General features: G+C 46.6%; 2 protein-coding genes across 2 annotated transcripts in view; one reads left to right on the top strand and one right to left on the bottom strand.

The window, feature by feature from the left end:
• Window positions 1–7,249, top strand: part of MAPK15 (mitogen-activated protein kinase 15) — a 13,972-nt gene extending 6,723 nt beyond the window's left edge. Inside the window, exons 6-13 of the mRNA XM_057386837.1 lie at window positions 205–368; window positions 1,306–1,445; window positions 1,852–1,909; window positions 2,655–2,792; window positions 3,006–3,111; window positions 3,569–3,872; window positions 4,118–4,260; window positions 5,639–7,249. Of these exons, the coding sequence (XP_057242820.1) occupies window positions 205–368; window positions 1,306–1,445; window positions 1,852–1,909; window positions 2,655–2,792; window positions 3,006–3,111; window positions 3,569–3,872; window positions 4,118–4,260; window positions 5,639–5,845 (1,260 nt within the window). The 3' untranslated portion in view covers window positions 5,846–7,249. The remainder of the gene's footprint in view (window positions 1–204; window positions 369–1,305; window positions 1,446–1,851; window positions 1,910–2,654; window positions 2,793–3,005; window positions 3,112–3,568; window positions 3,873–4,117; window positions 4,261–5,638) is intronic.
• A 559-nt stretch (window positions 7,250–7,808) lies between these two features.
• FAM83H (family with sequence similarity 83 member H) lies at window positions 7,809–27,522 on the bottom strand. Its single transcript, XM_057386836.1, has 5 exons — window positions 27,245–27,522; window positions 14,809–15,269; window positions 13,284–13,448; window positions 12,822–12,946; window positions 7,809–10,676 (listed from the first exon to the last, which is right to left on the bottom strand). Exons 2-5 carry the CDS (start codon window positions 15,253–15,255, stop codon window positions 8,027–8,029), a joined length of 3,387 nt encoding a protein of 1,128 aa, XP_057242819.1. The 5' UTR covers window positions 15,256–15,269; window positions 27,245–27,522; the 3' UTR covers window positions 7,809–8,026.
• Between the last annotated feature and the right edge of the window lie 121 nt (window positions 27,523–27,643).

The following is a 27,643-nucleotide window of genomic DNA, read 5'->3' as shown; positions in this document are numbered from 1 at the left end:
TCTTCCTTTTCCTTTAGGCACTGGAAGGGGCTCTAAGGTCTTCCTAGAGCCTTTTCCTCAGGGTGAATACCCCCAGCTGTCCCAGCCTGCCTCCACAGGAAAAGTATGAAGAAATATACAAGCATGAGGCTAGTAAAAGAACCTTGATAATAATCTGCAATTCAGAGAGTAAAAGGCTGATTAATTCTCCTGTGTTCAATCCAGCCTTCCAATATCCTGCTGGATGCACAGTGCTGTGTGAAGCTCTGTGACTTTGGACTGGCCCGCTCCCTGCGGCAGCTGARTGAGGAGCAGGCAGCCCCTGTGCTGACCGAGTACGTGGCCACACGCTGGTACCGGGCTCCGGAGATCTTACTGGCCTCTCGCAGGTGAGTGAAGGGATAGGGGCCTGTGGTTTCTTCACCACTGGCAAATTGTTCTGTTTGAAAGTCTTCAGTCTTTTAATTTTCAGTGTCACCAGATGCAGCATCATGTCAGCAGTCTGTTTTCTCAATATACAGTTCAGGTTCAGTTCTGCAACATAAAAACCTCTCATGAACATGTACATGTCCTTTCTGTGTTCTTAGAATGTCAATGGACTTACATGAGGAGCTCATCTGTTTGTYGCCCTTTCTCCCACCAGGCTTATTTTTTCTCCCTTAAACCAACAATTTTACAAAACTTGCTTGAGAATGTAAGTCCTCTTTTCCAAACTGAAGCAGTGTTTTAATAGACCTTCAGTAAATATTCTGTAATCAAATGTTAAACCAGCTGCCTGCTAGTCAGGCTTGATCCTTTTTTTTTTGTAATTACATTTGAAAAAACAGAAAAGTAAATAAATAGATGTTGGAATAGTATCCAAATCTTAAATGCGGATGTTTTGCAAACTGACCTATACCCATTGTTTGGCACTTAGTTTGCTTAAAAATGTAATTTTAAACTAACTGTAACCACTTCGTACATACCTTATGACCAAAGTCAATAGTTTCCAAAGCACAGCGTGTATTTTCATTCTTGGTCATATGAAAAGGATATATTACCTTGTTCAGGCATTAACTTTATTACCTTTTTCTTGAATTTCCCTGTAATATATTTCTTTTTGTGGTTTATTTGATGAGACTTCGGGTAGGATAAATCTCCTTTCTGTTTCATGCTTGCCAGTCTCTTGATTCCCAAATGTTATTCCATTTATAGTTCAAACCTGGGAGCATTTATATCTGAGAAGACACCAAGCATGCCTTCTGGCATAATCAGTTCAGGTGAATAACAAGTACAGGAAAATATTTGCTTGATTTAATCCTAACTCTGTTCTGTTCCTGTTTGTAGTTACACTAAGGGTGTAGACATGTGGAGCATTGGCTGTATTCTAGGAGAGATGCTGCTTGGAAAACCCCTTTTTCCTGGAACATCAACAATGAATCAAATAGAKCAGATCCTGAGGGTTATCCCTGCTCCGTCCCCAGAAGGTAGGACTCTGCTGTGGGGAAAGGCATCTAGAGAAGGGGTTAAGAGTGGAAGGAAGCAGCCTGGCTGGGTCAGGGAAGAAGGTATCAGTAATTCTGGGAGCTTTTCAAGGAAATTAAAAACTTCATTGTGAATGTTAGTGTTACAGGAAGATAAGAAATTCAGATATCCTGCTGCTTCTGCCTGTGACTATGAGAATGCAAGTTTATGAACTGTATGATTAATAAATAGGAATTGAAAAATCAGCTTAGAAAATTTGTAAGTAAATATCACAACCCACTTCCATAAAACTCTGAGTTTTATGAGGATAATTTCCTATGTTAATGTCAAATATTGGCTTTCCTTTATAAACTGTGTAGCTCTGCTAATCCTCATCTTGGCAGTAACTGTGTCTTTTTATTATTGCAGATATTCTGGCTCTGCGGTCGGAGTACAAGGCCTCAGTTATTAACCACATGAGTTCCCGGTAAGTTTGAGGTGTTTGTGGTTCTCAGATCATCTAATGTAGGACTATGGAATCATGGAACCACAGAATAGTTTGGGTGGGAAAGGACCTTAAAGATCATCTCATTCCACCACCTTGACATGGACAGGGACACCTTCCACTAGACCAAGTTGCTCCAAGCCCTGTCCAGCCTGACCTTGCAGGTATGGGACAGCCACAGCTTCTCTGGGTAACCTGTGTCAGGGCCACACCCTTCCACAGGGAAGAATTTCTTCCCAATACCCTGCCCCTCTGGCTGTGGGAAGCCCTTCCCACTTGACCCATCACTCCTGGCCCTTGCTCAAAGTGCCTCTCCAGCTGCCTTGAAGCCCCTTTAGATACAGGAAGGGGCTCTAAGTTATCTCCTTAAATAGAAATTATTCAAAATATGGACAAGATTTCAGGCTTAAAACTGATATTTTTCAAGACACTTTCTTCATTATGTTCACAATTATATTTAGGATTTCAAAATGCAAACCAGGTTTAAAAACAGTAAGTTTTTAAAAACAGCTTAAAAACTGTTTCAATGTTCTCAGGTCTATATTTGTGGGATCCTGGAGCTGAAAAATTATTGGTCCCTTCCCAGCCAAACTGTTTTAGGATTCCGTGATTATGACACACGCTTTGTGAGTGAACTCTGGGGTCTGGTGTCACCCTGGAACTGTCATTCCTGCCTTCACTGGGCATTGAACACTGAATGCTCATGTAATTGTTTTCTGACTTCTAGGCAGCGAGTAGCATTTGAGGAGATTTTCCCACCCTCTACTCCACTGCCTGCCTTGGATCTGCTGAAGAAACTTCTTGTATTTAACCCTGACAAACGGCTCACAGCAGAGGAGGCTCTGAAGCATCCTTATGTGAACAGGTGAGAGTGACATCAGTTTGCAGCTTCCCCTGACGTTTTCTGAGACATTACAAACCTGCTGTTGGCATAAATTTTCTTAGCAAGCATTACAGAAAAATTGGCAAAGCTAATTATTTTCTCCAACCCTATTTACATGAGATTGTGTAACAATCATGTTTAAATTTTAATAATCTGTTTTCAGTCAGTGAATAGCATGTATTCTCATTTCCTCAGATTCCACTGTCCTGCCAGGGAGCCCTCTTTGGATTTTGATGTCATCCTTCCATTGGGTGATGATGTCCAGCTGTCTGTGGCAGAATATCGAAATAAATTATATGAGGTACTTTCATCCTATTTTCCCTAATTCTGATCCTCCAGGTAGCCTGCAATTCTTGCACACATTTAACACATTCTGTCATTGTCTTGTCTTTATGTTCCCCCTGGCTTTCCGTACCTGCTGGCACAGTTACACCTTGGTGTCTGATCAGCCAGTTCCGTACTGTCATCATCTTTGAGAGACCTTTACATCTTAAATTCTTATGGGGCAAAGAAAAATCTCTGAGAAAAACTGGGTTAGAGGGAAATATATTATGCTGGATTCAACAGTCATAGAATCATAGACTCACAGAATGCTTTGAGTTGGAAGGGAATTTAAAGATCATCTAGTTTCAAAATTATACTTGTTACTTTCCATGTAAAATAAATTGCAGATATTTATAAGTATTCATGTTTGTTCTGATGTTGTATTTCTCYGCTGTATTGCTGCATTAAGTCTAAACAGCTTTTCCGTTCTGCAGATGATCCATGAAAAGAAGTCAAAGAGCCTTCCAAAGGAGCAAGGGCAGAGAGAAAACATTCAGCTGAGCCAGTCTGAATCCAGCACACTTCTACCAAGTTTCAGTTCAGTGACTGTACCTGCCAGGAAAGGCCAGCAAGAACCAACACCCCCTCTTCTAAACCCTTCACATGTGCACACTGGAGGCACAGCTGGGGTCCAGCCAACTGAATTCAGCCAGAGCAAGGATTTGGCCAGAACTGTGTGTCAGAAATCACAGAATAGTGTGATGGTGTACAACCCCATCACACACACCACTGTGCAGAGTAAGTACCACTCTCCTACACTGGGGTGTAACTCACCTTGGGGTATTGTTGTGGGAAAGAGAATGAGTGCTGTGAAAGAAATGAAGGGAATGTGCATGGTAAAATGAGCGGGTGGTGTGTGGGAGGGAAATGAYATAACAAAACAGTGTTGAAAGAGTGTTGAGTAYGGGACTGTCCCTGCCTCAGTCAGCRTGTTCTGTGTTCTCCTGATTGTCCTCCTTTCTCTCACATTTTTCCTTCTGCAGGAAATGCAAATCCTGGCACTGGGATCAGGAACTGTTCTGCACCACCTCAACAGTCCAGAATCTCCAACAATGGGAAACTAGGGAGACAAATCACATGGCCAAATGCTCAGCTCTCTCCTACAAGTGTGCAAAACCTCTACAATGTGAGTAACTCTCTGTAGTGCTCCAGGCAGAGCAGCTGGAAAGCTGGAAAARGTCACCTGCTGGTGCTGATAACAGCAGCTGAACATGAGCCTAGGCGTGCCCAGGTGGGCAGGAGGCCAATGRCACCTGGCTTGTACCAGTCACAGTGTGGCCAGGGGCCCAGAGCAGTGCCCGCCCCTATGCTGAACACTTCTGAGAGACCTCCAGTCCTGGGGGCAAGTCTGAGCTCTTTACGACAAGGAAGGAGGGGCCCCTTTGAGGGGCTGGAGTGTGTCCAGAGAAGGGAACAGGGCTGGGGAGGCTCTGGAACAGCAGCAGTAGCTGTGGAGAAAAGGAGATTCAGGGAGGACCTTCTCACTCTCTGCAACTCCCTGAGAGGAGGGTACAGCCAGGCAGGGGTCGGKTTCTGCTGTCAGGGACCAAGTGACAGGAAGAAATGGCCTGAAGTGGTTCTAGGATAAACCCCTAGTGGTTTAGGTTGGGTATTGGAAAAAGCCCACCTGCAAAGGGCTGTCCAGCCCTGGCACAGATTGCTTCAGGGAATGGTGGAGTCCCCATCCCTAGGGAGATATAGCAGACATGTGGACACTGGATTGGTGGTAACCTTGGCAGTGCTGGGGGAACAGTTGGACTCAGTGGGCTCAGAGGGCTTTTCCAATCTCAACGATTCTGTGATTTCATGATTCCATGATTCTGATGGATTGCTGTTGCTGAACTGTGAAGGTGTCAGGCYTGTCCTCTCTGCTTCTTCCTCTTCCCTGTTCTTGGCCAGGCTTCCTTGCAAAAGTCCTTACCTTCACTGGGTTCTTTAGTAACCTCTTGCTCCTGCTTTTTTTTCCCCTGAGCTGGCTGTCTGCTACCTGGTGACTGCTGGCAGAAGTGATCAGAGGAAGAGTATGGAAGRAGGCACCACAGATTGACGGAATCACAGAATCACAGACTGGGCTGGAAAGGACCTTAAAACTTGGGTTGTTCCACCCCCCTGTCATGGTCAGGGACACCTTCCAATAGCCCAGGTTGCCAGAAACTTTCAAGCATGTCCAGTAGCACACTTGCAAGCCACCTCTCAGCCCCTCTGTGGAAACCCTTCCAAAATGTTTTGAAAGTGAGAGAAGCCATTTATTGCCCAAGGTGGGATTGTGGAGCTTGCTGCACATGTGCACATGGACACATGGCAATGCATTTGGAAGAATCTTTAGGGACTTGTGACCAACTTTCTGTGACAGGAAGAGTAGAACAGGGAGAAGATCATGCCCTGAATTTGTGTTTGTTTCCTGAAAGGACAATAGTGACAAAAGCCAAACCTGCTTTCGTATTTGCATTCCAGAAAGCTGATTCCAGGTTATTAAATTTTCTTGGCTTTTCTTTCTCACACAGAATCCCAGAAACCCTCAGTGTCACAACAAAGATGTTCATCCCCTTCTGAAGCCCAGTAAAAAGATGTTCCAGATCACCGCAAATGTGGGAGCTGCGGGTGATCCGAGGGCATCGATGGGCAGCTACTCCCAGGCCTATGGAACCATCAGTAAATCTGCACTGCAGAGTCTTCCGATAGCAAAGGCCTCCACAAACCCTAAGCAGTGAATGTGGAGGTGTTCCAGACAGGTGAAGTACAGTTCATCCCTCAGCCCCTGACTAAGCAAGGGCAGCAGGGGAGAACAAAACATGAGGAAATGCTTTATTCGCTGCATAGGACAATGTCCTCCTTTCCTCTGGACAAGCCAACAGGAAAGGGAATCCAATCCCTCTGCCTTTCARTCTCAGCAGGCAAGAACACAGCATGTTTGCTCTCACACCATGAGAACAGTGAATGCTGCCAATTCATATTCCCTGTTTAAATTACTGCAAAAATTCACAGAAAACTGCAATGTTCTCATACTTGAGTGGTTTTTAGACATATTCAGGGTCCAGGGGAACCTCCTGAAGTTCAACATGGGCAAGTGCAAGGCCAAGAAAATGCTCTGAGGGCTTGAGCCCCTCTGCTCCGGAGACAGGCTGGGAGAGTTGGAAGTATCCAGCCTGGAGGAAAGAAGGCTCCGGGAAGACCTTAGGACCCCTTCCAGTGTCTAAAGGGCTCTAGGAGTTGCTAGAGAGGCACTTTGGACAAGGGCCTGGAGCAACAAAACAAGTGGGAAGGGCTTCCCACTGCCAGAGGGCCGGGTGAGATGGGATCTTGGGAAGAAATCCTTCCCTGTGAGGGCTGTGAGGCCCTGGCACAGGGTGCCCAGAGAAGCTGTTGCTGCCCCATCCCTKGCAGTGTTCAAGGCCAGGTTGGATGAGGTTTGGAGCAACCTGGTCTAGTGAAAGGTGTCCCTGCCCATGGTAGGCAGGGGTTGGGATTGGGTGACCTTTAAAAGGTCCCTTCTGACCCATTCTAGGATTTTTCAGCAGTATGCCTAAATGGCAGGTATTTTTTTGAGCAGAATAGGTAACAGCCCTTTACTCATTTCTATGACTCTTCTGGGGTAGATGAAGAGACCATTGTGGTCTGGTTTTGTCAAAATTAAGTAGAAAAGGATTTGAAATACATGTAGGTTCTTCTACAATTTTTAGCAGCTTCGCTATTGTGTAATATTGTAAATATTGTAATAAAAAATACTTTATATTGCACTGCAGCAAATCTTTGTCCTTCAAGTAGCATTTGCTGTGTTGAGAGGGAAACTACCTATTGGTAGGGCTGTCTTCTTCAATGAATAATTGGTCATTTTTATTGTTTTTGCTTTCAAAAAGCAAAGTTTCATGAGATACTATTGATGAAACAGTGAATGTGTTGCCAGTCTCCAGTGGGACTACAGGAAACTTTATATTCCTGTTTCAATGATGATACTGGATACATTTTCCTCAATAACTTGAAGTTCTTATCTCTGTCCCTGAAGTTTTACTCTACCTGTCATAAATGATTGTTATTCCCCACCCCCAGCTCTCTCAGCTGCTCCTGCTGCTCCACACCTGCTACTTCATGAACTGGAGTTACACTGTCAAGGAAGTCACACTTGGCCAAGGCAGGATTTTATTTTAGATGCTCAGACTCAGCTGAAAAGGCCTCCTAAAACCAGGTCATTCTCCCTYCATAGCACCTCAGCAGTTTCTTTCGGCTCAGCCCCTAAAGCAAATAATTTCCTATACAAAAAGGAACAAACCACAAGCAAACCAGACCCCACAGGCTCAGGCACTGGTAAATACAAAAGCTGGGCCTGTGCTGCTGGAAAAGATCAGAAACACAGATTAGGCCAAAACGTTGGTTACAACTATTTCTTTGTTTGTAAACCTTCAAAAAATAGCCTCCTGTGTCTGATTCATTGTGAGACAGAAAAATAATAACTTTACCTGAGAAACAAACGGGCTTTAAAAACTTTTTCCATTTCATATGTGTCTGTGTCTGTGTCTGTGTGTATTTATCTTCCTTGGACCAAACTCAAGTAATGGATTTTCTCATTTTTAATCTTTTCTGAAATTGGAATGGTTTTGCTGCTGAAAATATTCCCTGGGTTTAACAGAGACTTTAAAAAAAGAAGAACTGTTTAAAAAAAAAAGAACTTCTGTGTTTTAAGCATGTCGGCAATTTAATTATTTTATTTGGAACATACTGTGATATACCTGACTTTATGGAGCCAGCTGTGCTGTGAGAGGCTCATATTGGATACATTTCTGCTCACTAACCAAGAAGAGCATTGCCATTGGGGTTTGTAGCCTTCATAGACAAGTTTCTTTCTCGTTCCCCTGTGACAGTCAGTGGTTAAATGGAATTAAATAGGATTTCTAGGATCATTTTTTGGTCTTGAAGGTCCCCAGGATTTTGGGCATGAATTTTCCCATTTTCTTGTCTTTGGCATCCGTGTCGTATTCCTCTTCACTCGGACTCGTGTGTTCATCCTTCTTGCAGAACACCTCAAACCTGCTGTAGACTCGCTTCTCCTTCCGCATGTTCTCCATTTTTTTCAGGAGGGTGTCTCTATCCTCTGACGGCTGCCGCTGGAAGTTCCGTTTCTGGCTCCCAAAGCTCTCAGACCTGTGGATGTTGCAGCTTTTCTCCTTTTCCCCTTTCCTTTCCAAGCTTGTGGTTGATCTGGAGAGGTCAGGGTTGCTGGTGGATGGCAGCTGCTTCGCCAGCTCAGCTCTGTTCTTCTGGCTGTTGGCAGAGATCTGCTCCAGGATCACCTTGGTGTCATCACGCAGGTTGCTGCTATACAAGATGTTGGCTGTGGARGAAGGGAACCTCCCTTGTGTTGTCTGGCTGCTCTTGGTGGGGAGCGGTGCTGCAAATTTGTGGGTTTTTTCTTCCTCCATCGCTTCCGAGCAGTCCCCTATGGACGATCGTTTGAGGACCACTGCCTGTTTGTCACATTTCCCACTCTCAGAAGCAGGTTCCTCCTCCAATTTTTTTTCACCTTTTGGGTTCAAAAGCTGCTTCAGCCGTAGTGACCCTTTTCTTAAAAACTCCATGGGATTTTGTTCTTGTTTTGAACAGTCTTCCTCAGATTTGTTGAGAGAGCTGTCAGACCCTTGACTTCTAGACAGGCTTTCTAGAGCTGAGGATGTAGTACTTGTCCTCACCTGTGGTTTCTTAATTTCTGTGTTGACTAATTTTTGAGTGTCTTCTCTGAAGGTCACTCTGTCCTTCTTCTCTGGAAGAGCTAATTTCTGAGTGTCTCCCACAAATATCAGGCTCTCCTTCTCTGGAAGAGCAGGTTTGTTCTCGATGGGATAAAACCGGGATGACAACTTGTCCACCTTAGTGCCAAGATGTGCCAGGGGATCTTTACTCAACACATCTGCAAGCTGGGGGGTGGATGAAGCCATCCCAAATGCTCTGTCCAACTCTCCATGCATTTTGTAAGTACTGCAGGAATCCTTGGAGTCCAGCACCCTGCTCTCCAGAATCTTATACTGCACAGATTTGGTACATTTCTTCTCCGTATTCTGTGATTCCTCCTGTAGGTAACCCGAAACAGCTTTGGTGTGGGTGACTGTGCCCCGTTCCATGTCCTTGCCCACGGCTTTGTACTTCTCCAGCAGCTCAGCCACTTTGGAGGAGGCAGCCGTCTTGATGGTTTCATTGTCCTTTGTTAACTCACTGGACATTTGCTCTTTTTGGATCATCTGTACCTTTTCTATTGTGGTGTTGGACTGATCTAATTTGGCAGCACTGAAAATCAGAGAGGACCTGAGTCTGGAGCTCCTCTGGATCAAGGGATTTATCCTGGATCTGAAGGCATCAGGTTTCATTATGGAGGTTTCTTCACCTGCTCTATCAGGATCTGCAGATTCCTTGGCACTGTCAATTCCCAGTGATTTGCTATTGAAAGGCATGGGGGATTTGAAGGCTGGGACAAGGTCAGTGGGGTGCTTTGTGAGGGAATCCCCAAGAGCATCGTTATAAGCCTCAGACTCCATTGGCATCGGGAGCCCTTCATCTGGTTCGGACTGGTACGCACTGAGGTACGAAGAAATCCTCCAGTTTCGTAAGCCTGTTCTGTTTTCCTGCGTGTTCTTGTCATCGTCCTGGTCCTCATCCTTGTCCTGTAGGAACAGGCGCTGCTCCAGGCTCTGCTTCTGTGTGGGAGAAGTCTGGCAAATGAATTTCTGTCCTATATTCTGCCTCCGTAACATCATTCCCATTGGGCCATTGCCTGCAGGGTTCAGCTGATCAGAGCCATGTCTCACCTCCCTGGAAGAATTGGAGGGTACATAATCCAGCCGCAAGGGGAAACCCTCCTGCGGGAAACTGGGTTCCAGTTCAGGGTATCGGGACCCCTCTCCGTAGTCTTCCAGTTCATTGAATCCYGGCCTTCCGCCTCGAAGCCTCTCAAAGAATCCCTGAGGTCTGCCAGAAAGRTGGGGATGTTCAAACTGGTACTGGTAGAATTGGTCCTTCTGGAAATGACTGGATTGGATTTTGAACTCGTCCATGTTGTTCATGAACATCTGCCGGGCATACTGCTTGCTAGCAGCAAAATTTTCAAACGTTCCTTCTGCAAAACTGTGTCTCTTAAAAGCATCCAACTCCAGCTGCTTGGAACGGAGGAAACCCCTGACTGGATCCATCTGGGAATTCTCCATTTCCACCTTTTTATACATCCTCATGGCTGACCCCTCCACAGTGTGCCGCAGCATGTCGTCTCGTCGAAAATTGGAGAGGAAGTACCTGTCCGGATCCACTCTGTCCATGAAGGAGGGGAAGAGACTGTCGTCCCTCTGGAACATCAGGGGGCCTTTTTTGGGAAAGAAAGGCATGTTATTGCCAAATGGAGCCATGGCAAATGTGTTCTCTGCCTTTGCCAAGACATTGGCTGGAGGAACGAGAGGTTCCGACTGTGCAAACAAAATGCGGAATTCTTCATCAAAGCTGGCCACCAGCTCGCCCTGAAAGATGTGCGCAATGCTTCTGTGAATCTTCTCAAAGGACCACATGAAACTACAGAGAGAACAAGTGATGGAGGGTATTAGCATAGAGTAATTCAGCTGTACCTGTTTTCATTTAAGCATTTGCTCACCTGAAGCAAATTCTAAATTGTCTGCTCAGGCAGAGATAGGGCGAAATAACAGCAGAAAATTCCCGTGGAACTACTCGTTATACGATTGTTCCCAAATCTCACAGTTACAGATTGATTTGGGATCACATCTTTGTAGAGGATTTTACAAGGCAATAAATAATTTCTGTTCTGTCACGCCAGTCAGTCATGTCACCCAGAGTGAAAGATGATGATAATCCTTCTGTGGAGTAGATCTTCCTGTCTTTAACACTGTTAGTAATGAACTGGACAACACTCAGTGTGTACCCTCAGCACTTGGCAGGTGACACCAGTCACGGGACCCCAAAGGCTGGGGAGATGTGCCAACAGGAACCTCTGAAAAGACAAATCCAAGATCTTACTCCTGGGGTGGCACAACCCTTCCACCCACACAGTTTGAGGGGGCCTGAACAGAAGGAGCTGGGCTGAAATGAGGGAGGAAGACTTTCAGTGTTAAGGTGTTCATTTTCCCAAGTCAAGTCCTGCATTTTTTCCCCCGATCTGCTGACCAATGGGAAGCAGGGAAAGGATCCCTTATTTTGCCTTGCCTGCATGTGCAGGTTTGCTGTAGCTGTCGAAAACTGTATCACAACCCAGGAGTCTTCTCACTTTTACSATTCTCTACCACATCCTGCTGGGAATCATGAGGGACACTTGTGTGAGGCTTAGCTGCCTACTGGAGTTAACCAAAACCCTTAGAATTAGTGTCATGTTTTTTTGGTTTTTTTTTTTTAACTGATTTTTAAATTCTTAATGAGAAGGAAGCCTGTTTTGGGGTTGTCAGGGCTCAAGGACTTCTTTAGTTGGCRTATCATACCTCCACTGCAAAATGGAGTACTTTTCTTGAAAAATTGCAGCTGAGTGTCCTTCAGTGAGCAAAACTTTTGTCCCTGATATCAATGTACCAGAATGCTGCTTTACCAACTCAGCAGCCTGTTTTTCAGAACCCCTGAATGGTTTGGGTTGGAAGGGACCATCACACATTGTTTCACCCCCTGCCATAGGCAGGGACACTTTCCACTAGCCCAGGTTGCTCCAAGCCCCATTGAACCTCGTCTTGAACACTTCCACAACTTCCCACTWCAGAAATCATAAAATATTTGAAAGCCCAAAGCACGAGACTGTGGCAGAAGTAGTCTTGAACAATTAACTTTATGCTCTCAGAAACAAAAAATGATCCAATTGGAACAGTTAGTTGCTTGGTACAGCATCAAGAAAGCAATTCTTTTCAAACATCAGGAAAAAAMCCCAAAGTGGAACCTTATTATTAAGAAATGGGCGCTTTAATCAGATTCTTATATTTGTGAGTCTTTTTTCTTCGTATACTGCATTTTAAATTACCCTTAATTCTATTTGTCTTCCACCACGAGAAACAAATCATGGTAGGCTTTGAGCATCCTGGTCTAGTAGGTTTCCCTGCCAGCAGCAGGGGTGAAACCATATGAGCTTTAAGGTCCCTCCAGCCCAAACTGTTCTGTGATTCTATGATTACATGCGTAGAGCATGACAGGCATTTATCCCATCACCCTTTTAATATGTGAAGGAGAAATTCTTCTACTGGAACTCACTAAAAACATTTATTCYGCCAAACATTAACACCTCAGTTGGTAAGATTGCAATTCTCAAAAGTATGGTAATCTGTTAATGGCTGATCTCAATCCCAACTAAAACCATTCACCACTAAAACCATCCATCTCTCTGTTGCCCAGAGAAGCTGTGGCTGCCCCATCCTTGAAAGTGTCCAAGGCCAGGCTGGATGAGGCTTGGAGCAACCTGGGCTAGTGGAAGGTGTCCCTGCCCATTGTGGAACAAGATGAGATTTAAAGTCCCTTCCCACACAAACCATTCAGTGATTTGATTCTGTGAGTAAAGGTCAAAGTTTATTTGGCCCAGACTAAGATGCAAATCTTAACACTCCTTACGCTATGGCAAATTCTCCCTGGAATGGATCAGGAGGGACCTGAGCACCTCTGCAGGCAGCCCCTTGCACAAAGCACGTGAACGTCCCTCCCTCTGAACGGGACAGGTTCTGTGGCAGGGCTCCTCACCTGTAGTTGCCACTCAGCACGACCATGCAGTCCACCAGCAGGAACTTCTCCTTCAGGTGCCCTTTGAAGGACATCCCTGTGCGGCAATAGTAGGTTGGGCCAGACACTGTCCTCACCCTCAGGAACTGCAATCACAAAGGCACTGACTCAGATGGGACCCTCATTCCCTCCCCTGCTCCCCGCTCCCCGTCTCCTTTAACTTCCATCCTGCCACCAGGATTATCCGCCAGCTCCAGTGATTCTGCCTGCAGACACACCAACGTACAAACAAACCCCTTTCTCAGCATGTCTTCAGCTTTCACCCCATTTCGTGCCASCTCTCCTCACTTTCTTCACATTCATCTTTCACCAGGCTACAGGCCATTCTCCCCTTTCTCAGGTGTTTCCTGCCATATTACCCCTCTGTGTCCCAGGACACATCCCCCTTAGGACACAAATCAGGTAGGGTAGKTCTTTGCTCACCTCCACATAGTTCAGGTTGACTCTGCACTTGGCAGCTGTATCAAGGAAAAGCTGGGAGTTCATTTCATCCAGCAGGATGTAGACAGGCACTCGGCGAGAAGCAGCATCCAGCACCTCAAACAGCAGATCCACATCCGTGAAAATGTCCATCACAATCGCCACCACCTGCAGAAGGGATGCAGGGACATGTCAGCTGTGCTGGCTCATGCCCTCACCAACCATGTTTCCCAGCTTCTCACACCCCTGCACTGTCTCCAACTCCACTTCCTTTTGAAACAGGAACTTTCATTCCAACTTCCTTTTGGAGCAGGAAACACCCCAGTTAAAGGCTCCTTTTAAGTATTGTGAGCCCAGAACTGGGAAGAGAATTTTTGTCCAGGAAGGTGCTTGTTCTGTGTATCCAGGTAAGGGGAAACCTCACTGTCTCTGGATGTTCCCTGACTCAACAATTCAATGATTCCATGAATTTTTTTGCCATGTAACCACACTGGATGGTATATGGAGCTGCAGCATCCATATGCCATTTTTAGGTAAATTCCTGGCCAACATTCAGGCACCCACTATTCAGCTGCATCTGTGTGCTGATTATATGGGAAGCAGCTTCAGAGGTCTACCTTCCTGTCCTTCCCAAATCTGTGACTACAAATACTTGATGGAAAGGGTGTATGACAGAGCCAAATTCTTCTCAGTGGTGCCCAAGGAGATGACAAGACACAAACTGAAACACAGGAAGTTACAGCTAAATAACAGAAAAGCCTCTGGACTGTAAGGAGGTTAAACATGGGAACAGGATATCCAGAAAGGCTTAGTTTCCACCCTTAGAGATCCTCAAGGATACATCCTGAATGAGTCTCTCTAATCGACCTCCTCTGAGCAGGGGACCTGGACAGGACCAGCTCCAGAGGCCCCTTCCAATCTCAACTGTTTGGGGATTCTGTGAATTCTTGTTGTATTTTAATGTGGCCTTGGACACCATGCCATGAGAGCAGAGCAGAGGCAGTGGTAGATTTGGAATCATGCTTCTCCTTTGTCAGGTTCTGGAAGCAAACTTAAGGGAATTGGTAGAGGACCTGATGTTGCCCAACCTGGAGAAGAGAAGGCTCCAGAGAARCCTTAGAGCCTGTTTCAGTGCCTGAAGTGGCTCCAAGAGAGCTCGAGAGGACCTTTGCACAAGGGCCTGAAGTAACAACACACGGGAAAGTAGCTTTACAGTTCCAGAGGGCAGAATTACATGGGATCTTAGGAAGAAAGTCTTCCCTGTGAGGGGAAYAAGGCCCTGGCACAGGTTGCCCAGAGAAGCTCTGGCTGCCCCATCCCTGGAAGTTTCCAAGGCCAGGCTGGAGAGGACTTGGAGCAAGTRGAAGTGTGTGTCCTGCCTATGACAGGGGGGTGGAGCTGGACGAGCTTTAAGGTCCCTCTGACCCAAACCACTCCATTATGATCCTCTATTCTGATGCTTCTCTGGCACATGTATGATTTTACCTCTGCTCYAGCTGATTTTACCTCTGCTCTCCCTGTCTCTTACCTGCTGAGCTGCTCGAATCATCCTGCGAGCCTCCTCCTTAATGCTGGGGTTGTCTGGCGGGGGTGGCTGCACAAGTGTTGTCACCTCTGTTCCCCTGAACCCAAAGACCATTGGCCAGCCCAGGTCAAGCTCAGGAACAGCAAGGTCTGAGTTCATGGGCCAATAAGTCCCTGAGGATCCATCCATGTCATTGTCCCCCGCAGTGTCGGTGCTGCCCTCCTGGTTGGCGTACTGGGGCTTCTGGAGGTTCTGGATGATGTGATCTACCTCAGTGCCACAGAGGAAATCAGGGGCCGCCTCCTCTGCCAGGAAACGCTGGTAACTCTCCTTGCCCTCCTCCGTGAGCACGTCCAGTGCCAGGCGGTAATACTCCTTATAGTGGGGGGGGAGGTAGTTGGGGTCCAGGGGGTTATCCCCCTGTGAGGAGCTTTGAGACCGACGAGCCATGAGGGGAGGGAAAGCTGTAGGGAAAGAAAWAACAGCCATGAGAGGGGGGTCATGRCAGCGACACCACTTCCTCATTGAGCAAAGGCAAAGGGGAGAGATTAAAAGCACATGGAGCAATGTCTGGAGAAAGTTCATTCCAAAGGCATGGGAGCCTAAAATTAAGCAAAGGTGTGAGTCACTTAACCATTACCTTCACACAGTTAATTGTTTTGAGCCAAAATAAGGAACAGATCAACCAGGCAGCCCTGGGATAAGCAAGGCCAGTGCATCCAACAGAATGCCCAGCTTTCTCTTTTAGGTTGCTGGTTGCTAAGCTTAAATTTATCATTTGTTTTAAAGTCAAGAGCAAAGCTGAGGTGGTTATTATCTACACTCCATTAAAATTAATTTCCAAATGCTACAAAAGTTATTTATTATGTGTAATGTGGCCCTAAACCAAAACCACAGCCTGGATACAAGGGCACTCTCTGGATCCTTATAAGTTGGGTGTTATAACCAACTCAGCACGGGAACAGAAGCAGGAGGTGCATGGGTACAGGTGAGTATAGGGATGTCCTATGCTGGTGTAACACAGTAAGAAGGCAGAGAAGTCTTCATGAGATGAATGAAGAAATAAACAAGGGATGTCACCACTTCATCAGTCTCCTCATGTTTCTCSTCAGAAAAAAATAGAGCTGAAGGGGATCACATGCAATATTTGATAATTGTCCGTATGAGACCAGTTACTTGAGACTATAGACAAACCTGATTTTAACCCATTTTTGAAGGAAAAGCCTTGTTGTGCCACAAACACAATCAGTAATACCTGACTGATCTACAAATTGCTCAAAGCACTCTGACTTCAAACTCTAAACTAATGTCAATGCTGGAATGTTCTTTTCCTGCACCCCACCTTTTCCTGCACTGAGGTGCCAGCAGAAATTTCCTCATGATATTCCCCAAAAGAGTGAGGGACTCCTGCTAAGTTACGTTACTGAGTGTGAGTACAGAAGGTGAGGGTCGCTTGTTGTTATTGCCATCCAACACTTCTGCTTCCAAAATGGGAGGGTTTGCCATGGACTGGGAGGAAGCTAAAGACTTCAGACTCAGACTGTCACTCTCATTAAGAGCTGTAAGGATAAACTAGTTTCAAATTCTTTTCTGACCACCTGCCTAGCAGAAAGCAGTGCTGTTACTTCGGCCTCAACCTCACACAAGTTACTTCTGCTCCAAACCTAAGCTTGTGGTAAAGCTGCATGATACAACAGGAAAACCTATGGTCTTAATGTAAGGATCGGAAAGTCAAACAGGTCCCTGTGTGATGTATTGCAACAGATAATCTTTATAGTCCCCACATTCAGCCTCCTTTACAGTCTGAATTGTCTGCATTTATCTTCCCACTCTAACTCTGTCGTTTTTCTCTTCAACTACAGAGCACTCCACTATGCATCTGTGGTGGAAGGTGTCCCTGCCCATGGCAGGTGGACGGAATGAAATGGTTTTTTAAGGTCCCTTCCCACTCAGAACAATCTGGGATTCTGTGATTTTAGGATGCACAACTCACCAATGTTCCTACTTTTAACATTTCAGCAGTGTCATGTCATTCTAATGACATTCCCAAGTTCAATGTACCTTGGATAGGAGAACAACATATCTGACTCATGCAGATACAGCCATTGCAGGGGACGATGGTCACACAGCAAACTGCTCACTGCTCACACAGCAAACTGCTCACAATGCTCAGAGAAGGGAGAGTGAGAGACAAAGGACCAACTGCCATCTCGAAAGGCAGGAGTATCAGAACACTGTGATACTGCTGGACAATCAAAACAGCAAAGGAAATGTCATACTGGTAAAGTGGTGAAACAATTTATATTGATTAATATTTCACTACAGTTACAAATCAAGAAGGAGAAGATTGAGATTTTAAAAAGCATCAAATAATGCTATTACTGGGTAGGACAGAAAACAGCAGCACTGCACAGGTTCAGGAGGAACTCACAGCTGGAGTGTGCTGGGGATATGGACATTTTATTTATCAGATCCCCAAAAAAGGCTGGTTTGCACCTGAGCTCTGACTCCTCAGTCTAGAGAAGACATCTAGAAACTGTGACCAGGGACAATTATGCATCTCCGCTTCCAGCACAACGACTAAACAGGAAAAAAACTACCCTGACAGGTGGTGGGTTTGGAGGGACAYGGAGGCTGACTTGGGAGAACTCTCTCATTGCTCTGCAACTCCCGGACAGGAGGGTGCAGCCAGATGGGGGTCAACCTCTGCTCCCAGAGCAGTGGGGAGTCACTTGAGTTCCCCAAGTGTTTGTGGTGCTCAGTAYGTTTGTGAATAAGCAGGAAAAATGGTATTAGAGAAGAAGTAAATCTGATGCAAAAACTGATCCTCGTGGGTTTCCCTGAGACACTGGGAGAACATGTCTGTGGAGCTGAGGGGTCTCCTGGTRCCACTGAACACAGCAGTGGGGGTGGGTTGCTGGCCTGGCAGGGATACTCAGAGGTAGAGATGCAAGAGATGTTTGGAGGGGGTCTGGCAAACTCTGCACTTACTGTGTGTATGGGGGGTATTTCCTTTAAAATTGACCCACAACTCTGAGAACTGTGAAATAAAAACCAGAAGTTGTGTTTCTGCCACCATAAGCGTCTGCCCCAGCTCTGGAAGTGTTCCATGGCTTGGAGCAACCTGGTCTAGTGGAAGGTGTCCCTGCCTGGGGCGGGGGGTGGAACAAGATGAGCTTTAAGGTTCCTTCCAACATAAACCATCCTGTGGTTCCGTGAGTCCATTAATTGCTGGCATCCTTTAATTCCCTGAGCTGCAACAAGAACCGTACCATGTTGACGAATCCTCAGTTTGCATGAAAAATGCTGGTTTATACATTGTAGTGGTTTGAATGAATTTAATGGGAGCAAACTTCTGTATAGTWACAGAAGGGTTGTTTAACTTTCCTCTAACATAAGCAGATTATAGGAATACAATACTCAGCTAACCTAGGACATACATGTACATTAATAAATAAATGAATAGTTATACATACATACATACATGTACACACACACACATATACACACACTCACAAAATTATAGATGTTACATTAATCTTTCAAACTTCTTCCCTGTCAGGTAATGTAGAAGAAATTACTTGGAACCTCAAAGGTTATTTATTAYTTTTTGTCACTTTGGTGGGCGTGAGCTGAGTTCCATTCAAGGAATAAATAAAATTTCTCCTGCTACAGTCTATCTTGCTGAATTCAGATTAATTCTGCACTTAATTCATGGATTTTTTTAGATTTTGTTTTGTTCTGTTCCAGCTCCTGGGATCACACCTGTCAGCAGCTGGCAGAGCCATGAAGCACTGGGTCAGATTTGGTGTCAGGAAGCTTCTGACTGCCACGCTGCTTCTCCAGCCCTGCAGCAAATCATCCACTATTTGGAAAGCAACTCCTCTCCAAATAAGATGGAAGCAATCACGTAACATTTCTGGCTGATATTTGTGTGCCAGAGGGAGGTTTCTAAGACAGAATTTACTTTCAAAATCCTATCTTTTCACTACTCTCTTAACTAGCCTTGATCCATTCCAAGTGTGTCCATTATCCCARCACAAGGCTGGATTTGATGGAGCACCAGTTCACATGCCTTAGGAAATAGGAGATGGTTACCTAGTATGCAGAATTGCTGTGTTATTTTTTTACTCCAGAACTGAATGTGTTTTGTAGGGCACTCCATGCTTTAAGCTGTGGTTCCTTTTAACAGCAGTTCAGTGAACATTGCATTTCTGTTCAGAGAGACAAGAGACTGGACACACACTGGTTATTAGGACTCTGCCCTGATGGTTGGATTCTCCTCGATCAGGGGCACCTAAAACAACCTGGAGGAGAGTAAGGGGAGACCTCCCTGCACTCAACAGCTTCCTCATGAGAGGAAGAGGAGGAGCAGACACTGAACTCCTCTCTGTGGTGACCAAGGACCCGAGGGAAGAGCTGGAGCAGGGTCGGGGAGGGTTAGGCTCGATATTAGAAAAGGGCTCTTCACCCAGAGGGTGGTTAGACAATAGAACAGGCTCCCTAGCAGAGTTCCAAAAGTGTTTGGACAACACTTTGGGGCACACTGTGAGTGTTGGGGATGGTTCTGTGCAGTGTCAGGAGCTGGATTCGATGACCCCTGTGGCTCCTGTTCAACTCAGATTATTCTGTGATTCTGTGACTCCAAGCAGTGCTTGGCTTCTTGTTTGAACTCAACCTGCAGCTTCTTTCTCCYTAGAAAAAGATAAATGTTCTATTTTTTGAATTCTGAACCATCACAACTGTCAAAGAAGCTGAGACACAAAYTGAAAATACCCCAAATGTAGATTTTTGGCCTGTAGCTACTGATTAATAGAGAATTTTACTTACTTACATGCTTGTTTATTTTATTTAATTAGGAATGTAATTTAATTTTAATTGCTGGTCTCAGTTTACAAAGTCTTCTGACACAAGTAATGAGGAATGGAGGGAAAAATGAGTATGCTAAAAAGAATAAGGCGTGGCACCTCCACAATTCGCTTGGGGGTCTTTAAAATGAGTAACAAGACATTCTGTGTCTAGTTACAGCTCAGGCACTGAACTGTCAGTGGGTACATGAGGAGAAGAGCTCAGGTCAACCCAGCACCTGCAGCTGTCAGCAGCTATGTGACATGTTCAGCCAGAAAGAAACCTGTGAACATCTCTCCTATTTTCATGACAATATTGGAAAACTAAGGCTCTGAAGTCCCTCAGTCCAAAAACCCTGCAGTGCACCTCCAGAAGAGAAGGGGAAAGCTCAAGCACATCACCAACCTTTTCCATGCCTTTGGCAGCTACATTTTTATCAGGAAAAGCTTCCCAGCAAGAATAGGAGAGAATTCATTGGACAGGAAAGGAAAGGAATCCTGCTATATCCTGCCAATATGAACTGGGAAAAATTTCCAGCAATTGTTTTAAGCTGGATTTTTTTAATAGAATACACCGATACAGGACTTGAGACATTCTTCAGATCACTGAGCGTGCTGGCAATATCCCCATTGATCCTGGGGCCAAGGCCCTAGTGCTTCAAGGAAAGAAAAATTCCAGAAAGTAAATTAGGCAGCAAGGGGGGAACATCTACTTCTTCCCATCACTGAACCCTTAGGTCTTCGGAAAGTCAATATAAATAAAGTGCAAACAAACCATAGCTGGGGCATCTATTCAGGTGTTCACACAGAGGTGCTCCATGTCACTTGGGATGCCCAAAGGTACCTGGCCTGGCCTCCAGCTGCTGCTGAGGAGGTGCTTTAGGTGCCCGAAGACACTYAAAATGTCCCAAAACTCTCAGGTTTCAGAATCAAGATTACTCTTCATGGGTCAGTGACCAAATGCATATGTATAACCTATCTGCACTCCCTCAGAGGTGATGGAAAATAAGTGAATAATATCCAAAAAATATGGGATAGTATTCATCTTCTAACAGACATGCTCACGTTTCCAAATATTCTCGTTTCTCACAGACAAAAACCAATCAGCCTGCTAAAGCCTCAGGGCTCAGACCTCAATTGTTTTAACTCCCATATTCCTCCTTATCCTGTCACACAATTCATCCTACCAAGATCCTGATAAGAACTGCAATGCTTTACACCAGAATTTACTTAGGGGACAGGAGGCAACTTTGACAGGAGGATGAATCAGATATTGGGGACACATTCTTCCCTGAGAGGGTGGTGAGGCCCTGACACAGGTTGTCCAAAGAAGCTGTGGCTCCCCAATCCCTGGAAGTGTCCARGGCCAAGACTGGATGGGGCTTGGAGCTACCTGGGCTAGTGGAAGGTGTGTCCCTACTCATGGCAGGGGCATGAGAGGCTTCAGGGTCCTTCTGACCCAGAACATTCCATGATTCCTTTCCAATATGCCCTCGAACCTTGCCCTRTGGCAGTGGGAAGCCATTCTTCCTTGTCCTGTCACTCTTGGTCCTTGTCCAAAGTCTCTGTCCAGCTCTCCTGGAGCCCTCTAGATCCTGGAAGGGGCTCTAAGGTCTCCCTGGAGCCTTCTCCAGGCTGAACAACCCCAGCTCTTCCAGCCTGTTTCCAGAGCAGTGGGGTTCCAGCCCACTCCTGTGTGTCACACTGTCATTTCTTCACACATTCTAGAAGTCTGATACCATTATTTGGCATTTCATGCATTTCTCTGCTATTCTAAGTCATCATCCCATGAAATTTAGATGTATCACCACTCATGATCAGAACATTTAGAACCAAAGCTGCAAACTTTAGTTCCTCCCCAAGAAATCCTTCTCCTAATCCAGTGGTCTGGGACAAGGATGGGCATAGACAGGTACACAGAAMGGTGTGGAAAAAAACACAGAACCTCCTGACTTGGGGAGGACCCACAAGAACCATAAAGTCAAACTCCTGGTCCTGCAYAGGAAGCCTCAAGAATCCCACCAAAGAAAGGAGGTATGGGTACTGCTGACTCTCTCCTTCACACTGCTCTGGGCTGGTGGTTGGGTTTTTCAGGAGGAAGCTGCAGGAGAACAGAAGGCAGCTCTGTGGCTGTTTGCAGTAACTCCTCCCATGCTCAGGGGCAGYGGATAAAGGAGAGCACAAAGCAGCTTGTTAAGCATCTCCACTTAACAAGTGGGAGATGAAGGCTGATAGAATGGCCTGAAGAGAGGCTGGACTCAGTTCTCCTCTGCCCAATTGCCTGGGCTGTGCCAAAGACACCACACTGGCTGCTGCTCTGCCAGTGTATGGGGCATCCTAATGAAGTCACTTCCTTCCTTGGCAAAAAAAACACCAGAAGGAGAGGAACCGGTGGAAAGAAAGGAGCATGCAGGTCCCAGCCATCCCTGCACTACGATCAAGGGTGAGGAAGTAGTCTCCCAGGGAAATCTCCCTCTGGCTTGGCCTGATGTCTGCCTCTGCTCCCACTGGTACARCTGGGAGTGATTTTACTGGCTGCGATATACCTGTCACATGCACTCAGTTTTGTGATCCCCAAAAGGTGTCAGACCCCCTTCATATAGGGAAGAGTCAGCTATGATCACAACCTGCAGTTTCCTCTGCACAGAAGAACACTCAACCATGTGGAATATTTAATGTAAGGAAAAGTGGCTGACAGATAAAGCTGCAGGTAAAAACTGTCTTTTTACCTCTGGATTCACTGTAAGAGCAGAAATTGGGAAAAGAGCAGACCTGTTGATTTGGGCAGCATTAGGTGCCTGTCCTTATTATGTTCAATTTCAATAGACTTTGTCTGCGTTTTTCCTAACAGAGCAGCAGGAAATCAGAATTTCATCCATGCTGTGATCACCACAAAGCCCTACAGATTAAAATAAATCAAAGCACCTGCCTTTCTCCTGAGCCTTTGTGCCAGGTATAAATCAAGGGCACTGGGCTGTGTTTGCCCAGTTGAAGCAAAAGGGAACTGGCTCAGTGCTCTCTTTCTCTCTCATCTGCTGTGCCTGGTGCTAGCCCTGCTGATGCCTCAGCACCTGGTGCTGACTCCAGTGCTTGTTGTTACGTGTTCTGCCTGCACAGCCAGTTCCCAGGCTGCCTCGCTCAGGTGATCCCTTCCCTGGCTGGACCTGCTCCACTGCTTTGGGACACTCCCAAGAGCTGAGGCTGCCGAAAGCCAGTAGGCAACAAGGAAGGAACTGCCTGGGAGGAAGCAGAGCTGGATCCCTGAGTCTGGAAAGGGCTGGGAAGACCCGATCCACTCCCSAGATACCCCCCTTGCGTGCAAGTATTGGCACAAATTCTCAGACAACCACCTCATCTTTTCACTGCCCTGGATACCACCAAGAAGAGAAAGGCAGCACAGATAGACTGTTCTTTAGCCCACACTCTGCACAGSCAGGCACAAACCCCTCTGTGCTACAAACATTTGAAGGATTTCCAAACCATGGGCAAGAAATTAATCACGGCAATTTTGATCCTTGTAATGGGCCCCAACTGGCCTGTACAACACATTCAATGGCATCACTGACATCTCTTAGGGTGGGCTGTAATAAAACTGATGTTTCCAAACGGTCTCAATATACCAAGTCTACAAATCAATTATTAAAAAGATAAAATTTGGCCTCAAAAAACCAGAAAAGATCCCATGCAAACAGACTGGTGATGCTCTGGGAGGGTTGGGTTTAGGAGAGGTCAGCAATGCCTGAGGGAAAATGACTGGAGCAGACATGGTGACAAATGAGACATGGAGAAGTGTTAGTTTGCTTTCAAGAAAATGTTGTACTTGGTAAATGATCTGGGAAGGGACCTGTCTCATGGAATATGGTTTAAGGTGTGGGGTTTTTAATTCTGAACTGTSTGATGGAAGGACCAGCCAGAGCCTTCTGATCTTGCTGTAGGGGAAGAACYTGTGTGAACAGCAGGATATGCTCGTCCTCTCCAGAAGCTGCTCCTGCATGTGCTCATTTTCTGTACTAAGGGCTGGACTTCTCCTGAAAAKGATCTTTCAGGTTACAGCCGCTTCTCACTTGCCAGTCTGACTGGTGTAGCATTTGTAGTTTGGAAGTGTAGCCCAGAATTTCCTACCTTGGCCAGAACATGTGGCTGTGGAATCATACAAGAGCTGGGGCAAAGAGCAAACTGCCCAGAGAAGCTGTGCCTGGCCCATCACTGGARGTGTCCAAGGCCAGGTTGGAACGGGCCTGAAGTAACCTGGTCTAGAGGAAGSTGCCCATGCCCATGGCAGCAGGGTGAGATAAGATGGTCTTGGAGATCCATTCCAACCCAAACCATTCTGTGATTGTGTGATGATGGGTGCTGGACACCTTCCCATGAACTGCTCTTCTCACCAAGCAGGGTWCAGGCCCATTCCTCAGAACACGACAGACAGTAAAAAAAAAATAGCTGGACACCTTTTTTAGCCTCAACTACCTCTGCCAAGTTCTAATTATTTTTTTTTTCTCTTTCCACTCTCCTCTCTGCATTTCCTGCTGAGTCTTGCCATGTTTTCCTTATTAATGTCTTCTTCAGGCAGTAGGCTCAAAGCCTGGGTTACTGCCAAAATTTCTGTTATTCCTGTTACAATGCTATGTAAGGCCCCCAGACCTTCTCCTTTGGTCATCAGACCAGCTGATCATTCTGTGTTAATCATCTGAGTGAATGTCACCCCATATTTTACTCTGGATGGTCTTAAATGGACGTCAATCATAGCTTTAAAAAAGACAGTATGTCTGCCTGCAGCAGTCAGGGAGTTTCACTTCAGAAACTGTGGCCATCAGATGAGAAATTGCTTCAATKAATCAATTCACTGAGCTTCCAGAGATCACAGCTGTGTTTTCCATGTTCATACTTGTGGCAGCTGACCCTGATAAATGGCTCCATGAACACTTTCCGTATCTCAGCTGAGTAGTGAATGCCCTGAATGCTGCAGGCATGTGGCAGAGTGGAACTGGGTCTGCACCTCCAGCACCCACTGGACTCTCACTCTGCTTACTAGGGCAAGGGATCCCACAGAACATTCTTTGCTGGAGAATCAGGAAAGTGGCCAGAYATTCAGAATATCATGGGGATCTTTCTGCAGGCCAGAGGAAGAGGAACGTGGCAGAAAAATTACATGTTTTAGTTTCATTAAGTGGCTACTGAGACACCTGTTAACGTGTCCCAGTGTGGCAGCGTGCCAACCTATCAACCTTAACTGTCCTGTGCAACAAGGGTACAGAGTGGACAGGGAAATCTGAGGCGTGAGGAGTCACCAGCACAAAAACTGATGCTTACAGCAGYTGGAAATGAAATGTCATCCTGAGTGCAAAGGTGTCCCTTAGACAGCAGATTATCTGAATAATCATGGAATCCTTTGGGTTGGAAAAGCCCTCTGAGACCATCGAGTCCAGCCACTCTCCCAGCACTGCCAAGGCCACCACTAACCCGTATCCCCAAGTGACACATTTACAGTAACAATGCTGATGCCACATTCACTCTCCTTCAGCCAATCCCTTAACCTGGATCTTTGTTCAAAAGGTAGCAAGTATAAGCAAGTCTAGAACAGAGAACTTTAAAAAAGGGACAAAACAGTGTAAGGTCTAATTTGGAGAAGGAGAACCATGTACTGCCCTTGACTTTTATTTCCCATACACATTGAGAAATTTTAGAAATGCACTCATCAAACTCATCTTTCTCATTAAGGCTACAAAAATCCAGCATATGGGCCTGATAAGCAGTCCAGACATGTTCCATGTAACTGTAAAATGCAAAGAATTCCAATCCTGCAGGGTTTGGAGATGAATTTTAGTTGCCTGGAAAGTTGTGATTGCCAGGAAAATTATGTCTAGAACATGGGTGAATCTGTCCTGAGCCATGACCCTGCTCTGGCACAAGCACACAGACATTTCCATACTTACAGAATCTCAGAAACAGAGACTGGTTTGAGKTGGAAGGGACCTACAAACCCACCTTGTTCCACCCCCCTGCGATGGGCAGGGACACCTTCCAATCGACCAGGTTGCTCCCAGCCCAATCCAGCCTGSCCTTGAAACAGGGATGGGAGAGCAACAACTTTTTCCTTTGGCATGCAATTTCTCCGAAACCATACGAAGAGCAAGACCTTTTTTCCCCCTCACAATACTCCTATTGCCAGCTCACAGCAAATCCAACTATCTTTTTACTCCTTACATGGAACTATAAAGCCTCTTAGGTAAATGGGAGTGAGGCCAAAATGCAATCAACTTTCTCTCCCTGAACTGTAGCCCCCATGTGTCGATCTAACTGGCTTGGGGCATASTGTGCTCTCCTTCCTCCTCATCCAGGGAGAACATATGCACAGAGAACTGGGACCCTGCGTTCGGCACTGCTGTCACTGTTACTGCTCTGGTTTGGGGTAGTTTGCTGTTACTGACCTATTTTTGGCCTCTCTTGAAGTCAGCTTATTGCAGCTTCCACAAACTAGATGTTTTCAACAGCAGGAGGATATGATTGTTACTTCTGTTCCTTCATAGGTGCTTCTTCCCTTTCTAACTGTTCTAGGAGATGGAGAACCCAATCCTCAGGCCAGGCAAGATCCATAATTGACTGCTATTGACCTCGGCCAATTTAGAGTGAGCAACACGGAACCGTCCCCTTCCTCTGCTCACACACAAATCCTGAGGTCTGTCAGGCTCTCACATCTATGCAAAACTCRGTTAGTGCCAGCACGTGTGCCTGTGCACGCATGTCCACATGCATCTGTCCATGTTCCTGCCTGTACGTGCATGACTGTGTCAGGGCTCGTGGACCATGGCAGCGCTCGGTTGCACACCCAACCCATGCATTAGGAACACCGGGGTCTCGGGAGTTGCTTCCCAGCCCCTTGCCCACTGCAGACCTCAGTTCTCCCAGCACGACCACTGCTGACGTCCCCTCCGTCCCAATCTCCTGACCACATATCCTACAGCAYTCCTGGTGCAAAGAGGAGAGCTCTGTTACAGGGAGCTCACTCAGGCTGCAAGACTCATCTCAAAGAATGAGGCTGAGTTTGGAAATATCTGCTCCTCAGGGATTTCTCAAAGGGGACGGGACACAAAGGTGTGAAGTGTTTGATGAGTGGTTTTGATCTGAGGACAGAAAGGTCCCTTCCCTTGCCATCCCTAACACACAGCTGGTACATTCCAGGTCCCTTTCYCCACCATCTCCAGTCCCTGCTGCCTGCACTGGGACATGCTGGGTCCATTCCTTCATCATCCCCAATCCCTGCTGTCAGTGCTGGGACATTCTGGATGCCTTCCCCTGTCATCCCCAACTCCTGTTGCCAGTGCCAGGACACTCTCTCTCCCCCCTGGCCTCTCCCGTCTCCTCCTATGTCTCTCCCTTCTCCTCATCATGGCGTTGACTGGGAGCTTCTGCCACTAGAGCCTTCCTGCGCAGAAGCAGCAATCTCCGACCCASGGATTGCCTGCAGAATTCCTTGTCCCAGGTGCCAGGTGCTCAGCCCTAGGCAGAGGAGCAGGACAGGCCACCCCCCAGCCCTTGCCCTCAATCTCATGCGGCCATGCAGGTACCCCAGGAGGTATCARCCCTTCTCCTACCTTCCCAGGGAAGCCGGGCGGGTGGTGGGCAGGTGGCGGRTCACTCTCTGGCTCAGGCGGCCATGCAGGTACCCACGAGGTGCCCGCCCTTCTCTACCTTCCCAGGTGAGCTTGGGCAGGTGGTGGGTCACTCTCTGCTCACCTGGACGTGCCTGCAACCTGATTCACCTGGGAGCCAGGCGAGCGAGGCTCCACCCAGGGCAGAGCGGGGGTGAGTAAGAGCGAGAGAAAGGCAAACTCTGGAGAGCTGTTCCCTCCCCAGGCGTGCAGGGAGCCAGAGATAAGGCCTGCGCATTCCTGAGCCGCTGGAGGCTTCTCCCTTCCCGTCTGCTGCGAGCCTGTCAGACCAGCTCGGGACTGGCAGCGGGGCAGGGCCGGGCCCAGCCCCTGTCCTGTCCC

Source organism: Malurus melanocephalus, unplaced genomic scaffold (assembly GCF_030028575.1).
Source record: "Malurus melanocephalus ecotype Western Australia unplaced genomic scaffold, MMel_1.1 scaffold_1072, whole genome shotgun sequence".
Lineage (NCBI taxonomy): Eukaryota > Metazoa > Chordata > Aves > Passeriformes > Maluridae > Malurus > Malurus melanocephalus.
This window is presented reverse-complemented; position numbering and strand designations above follow the sequence as displayed.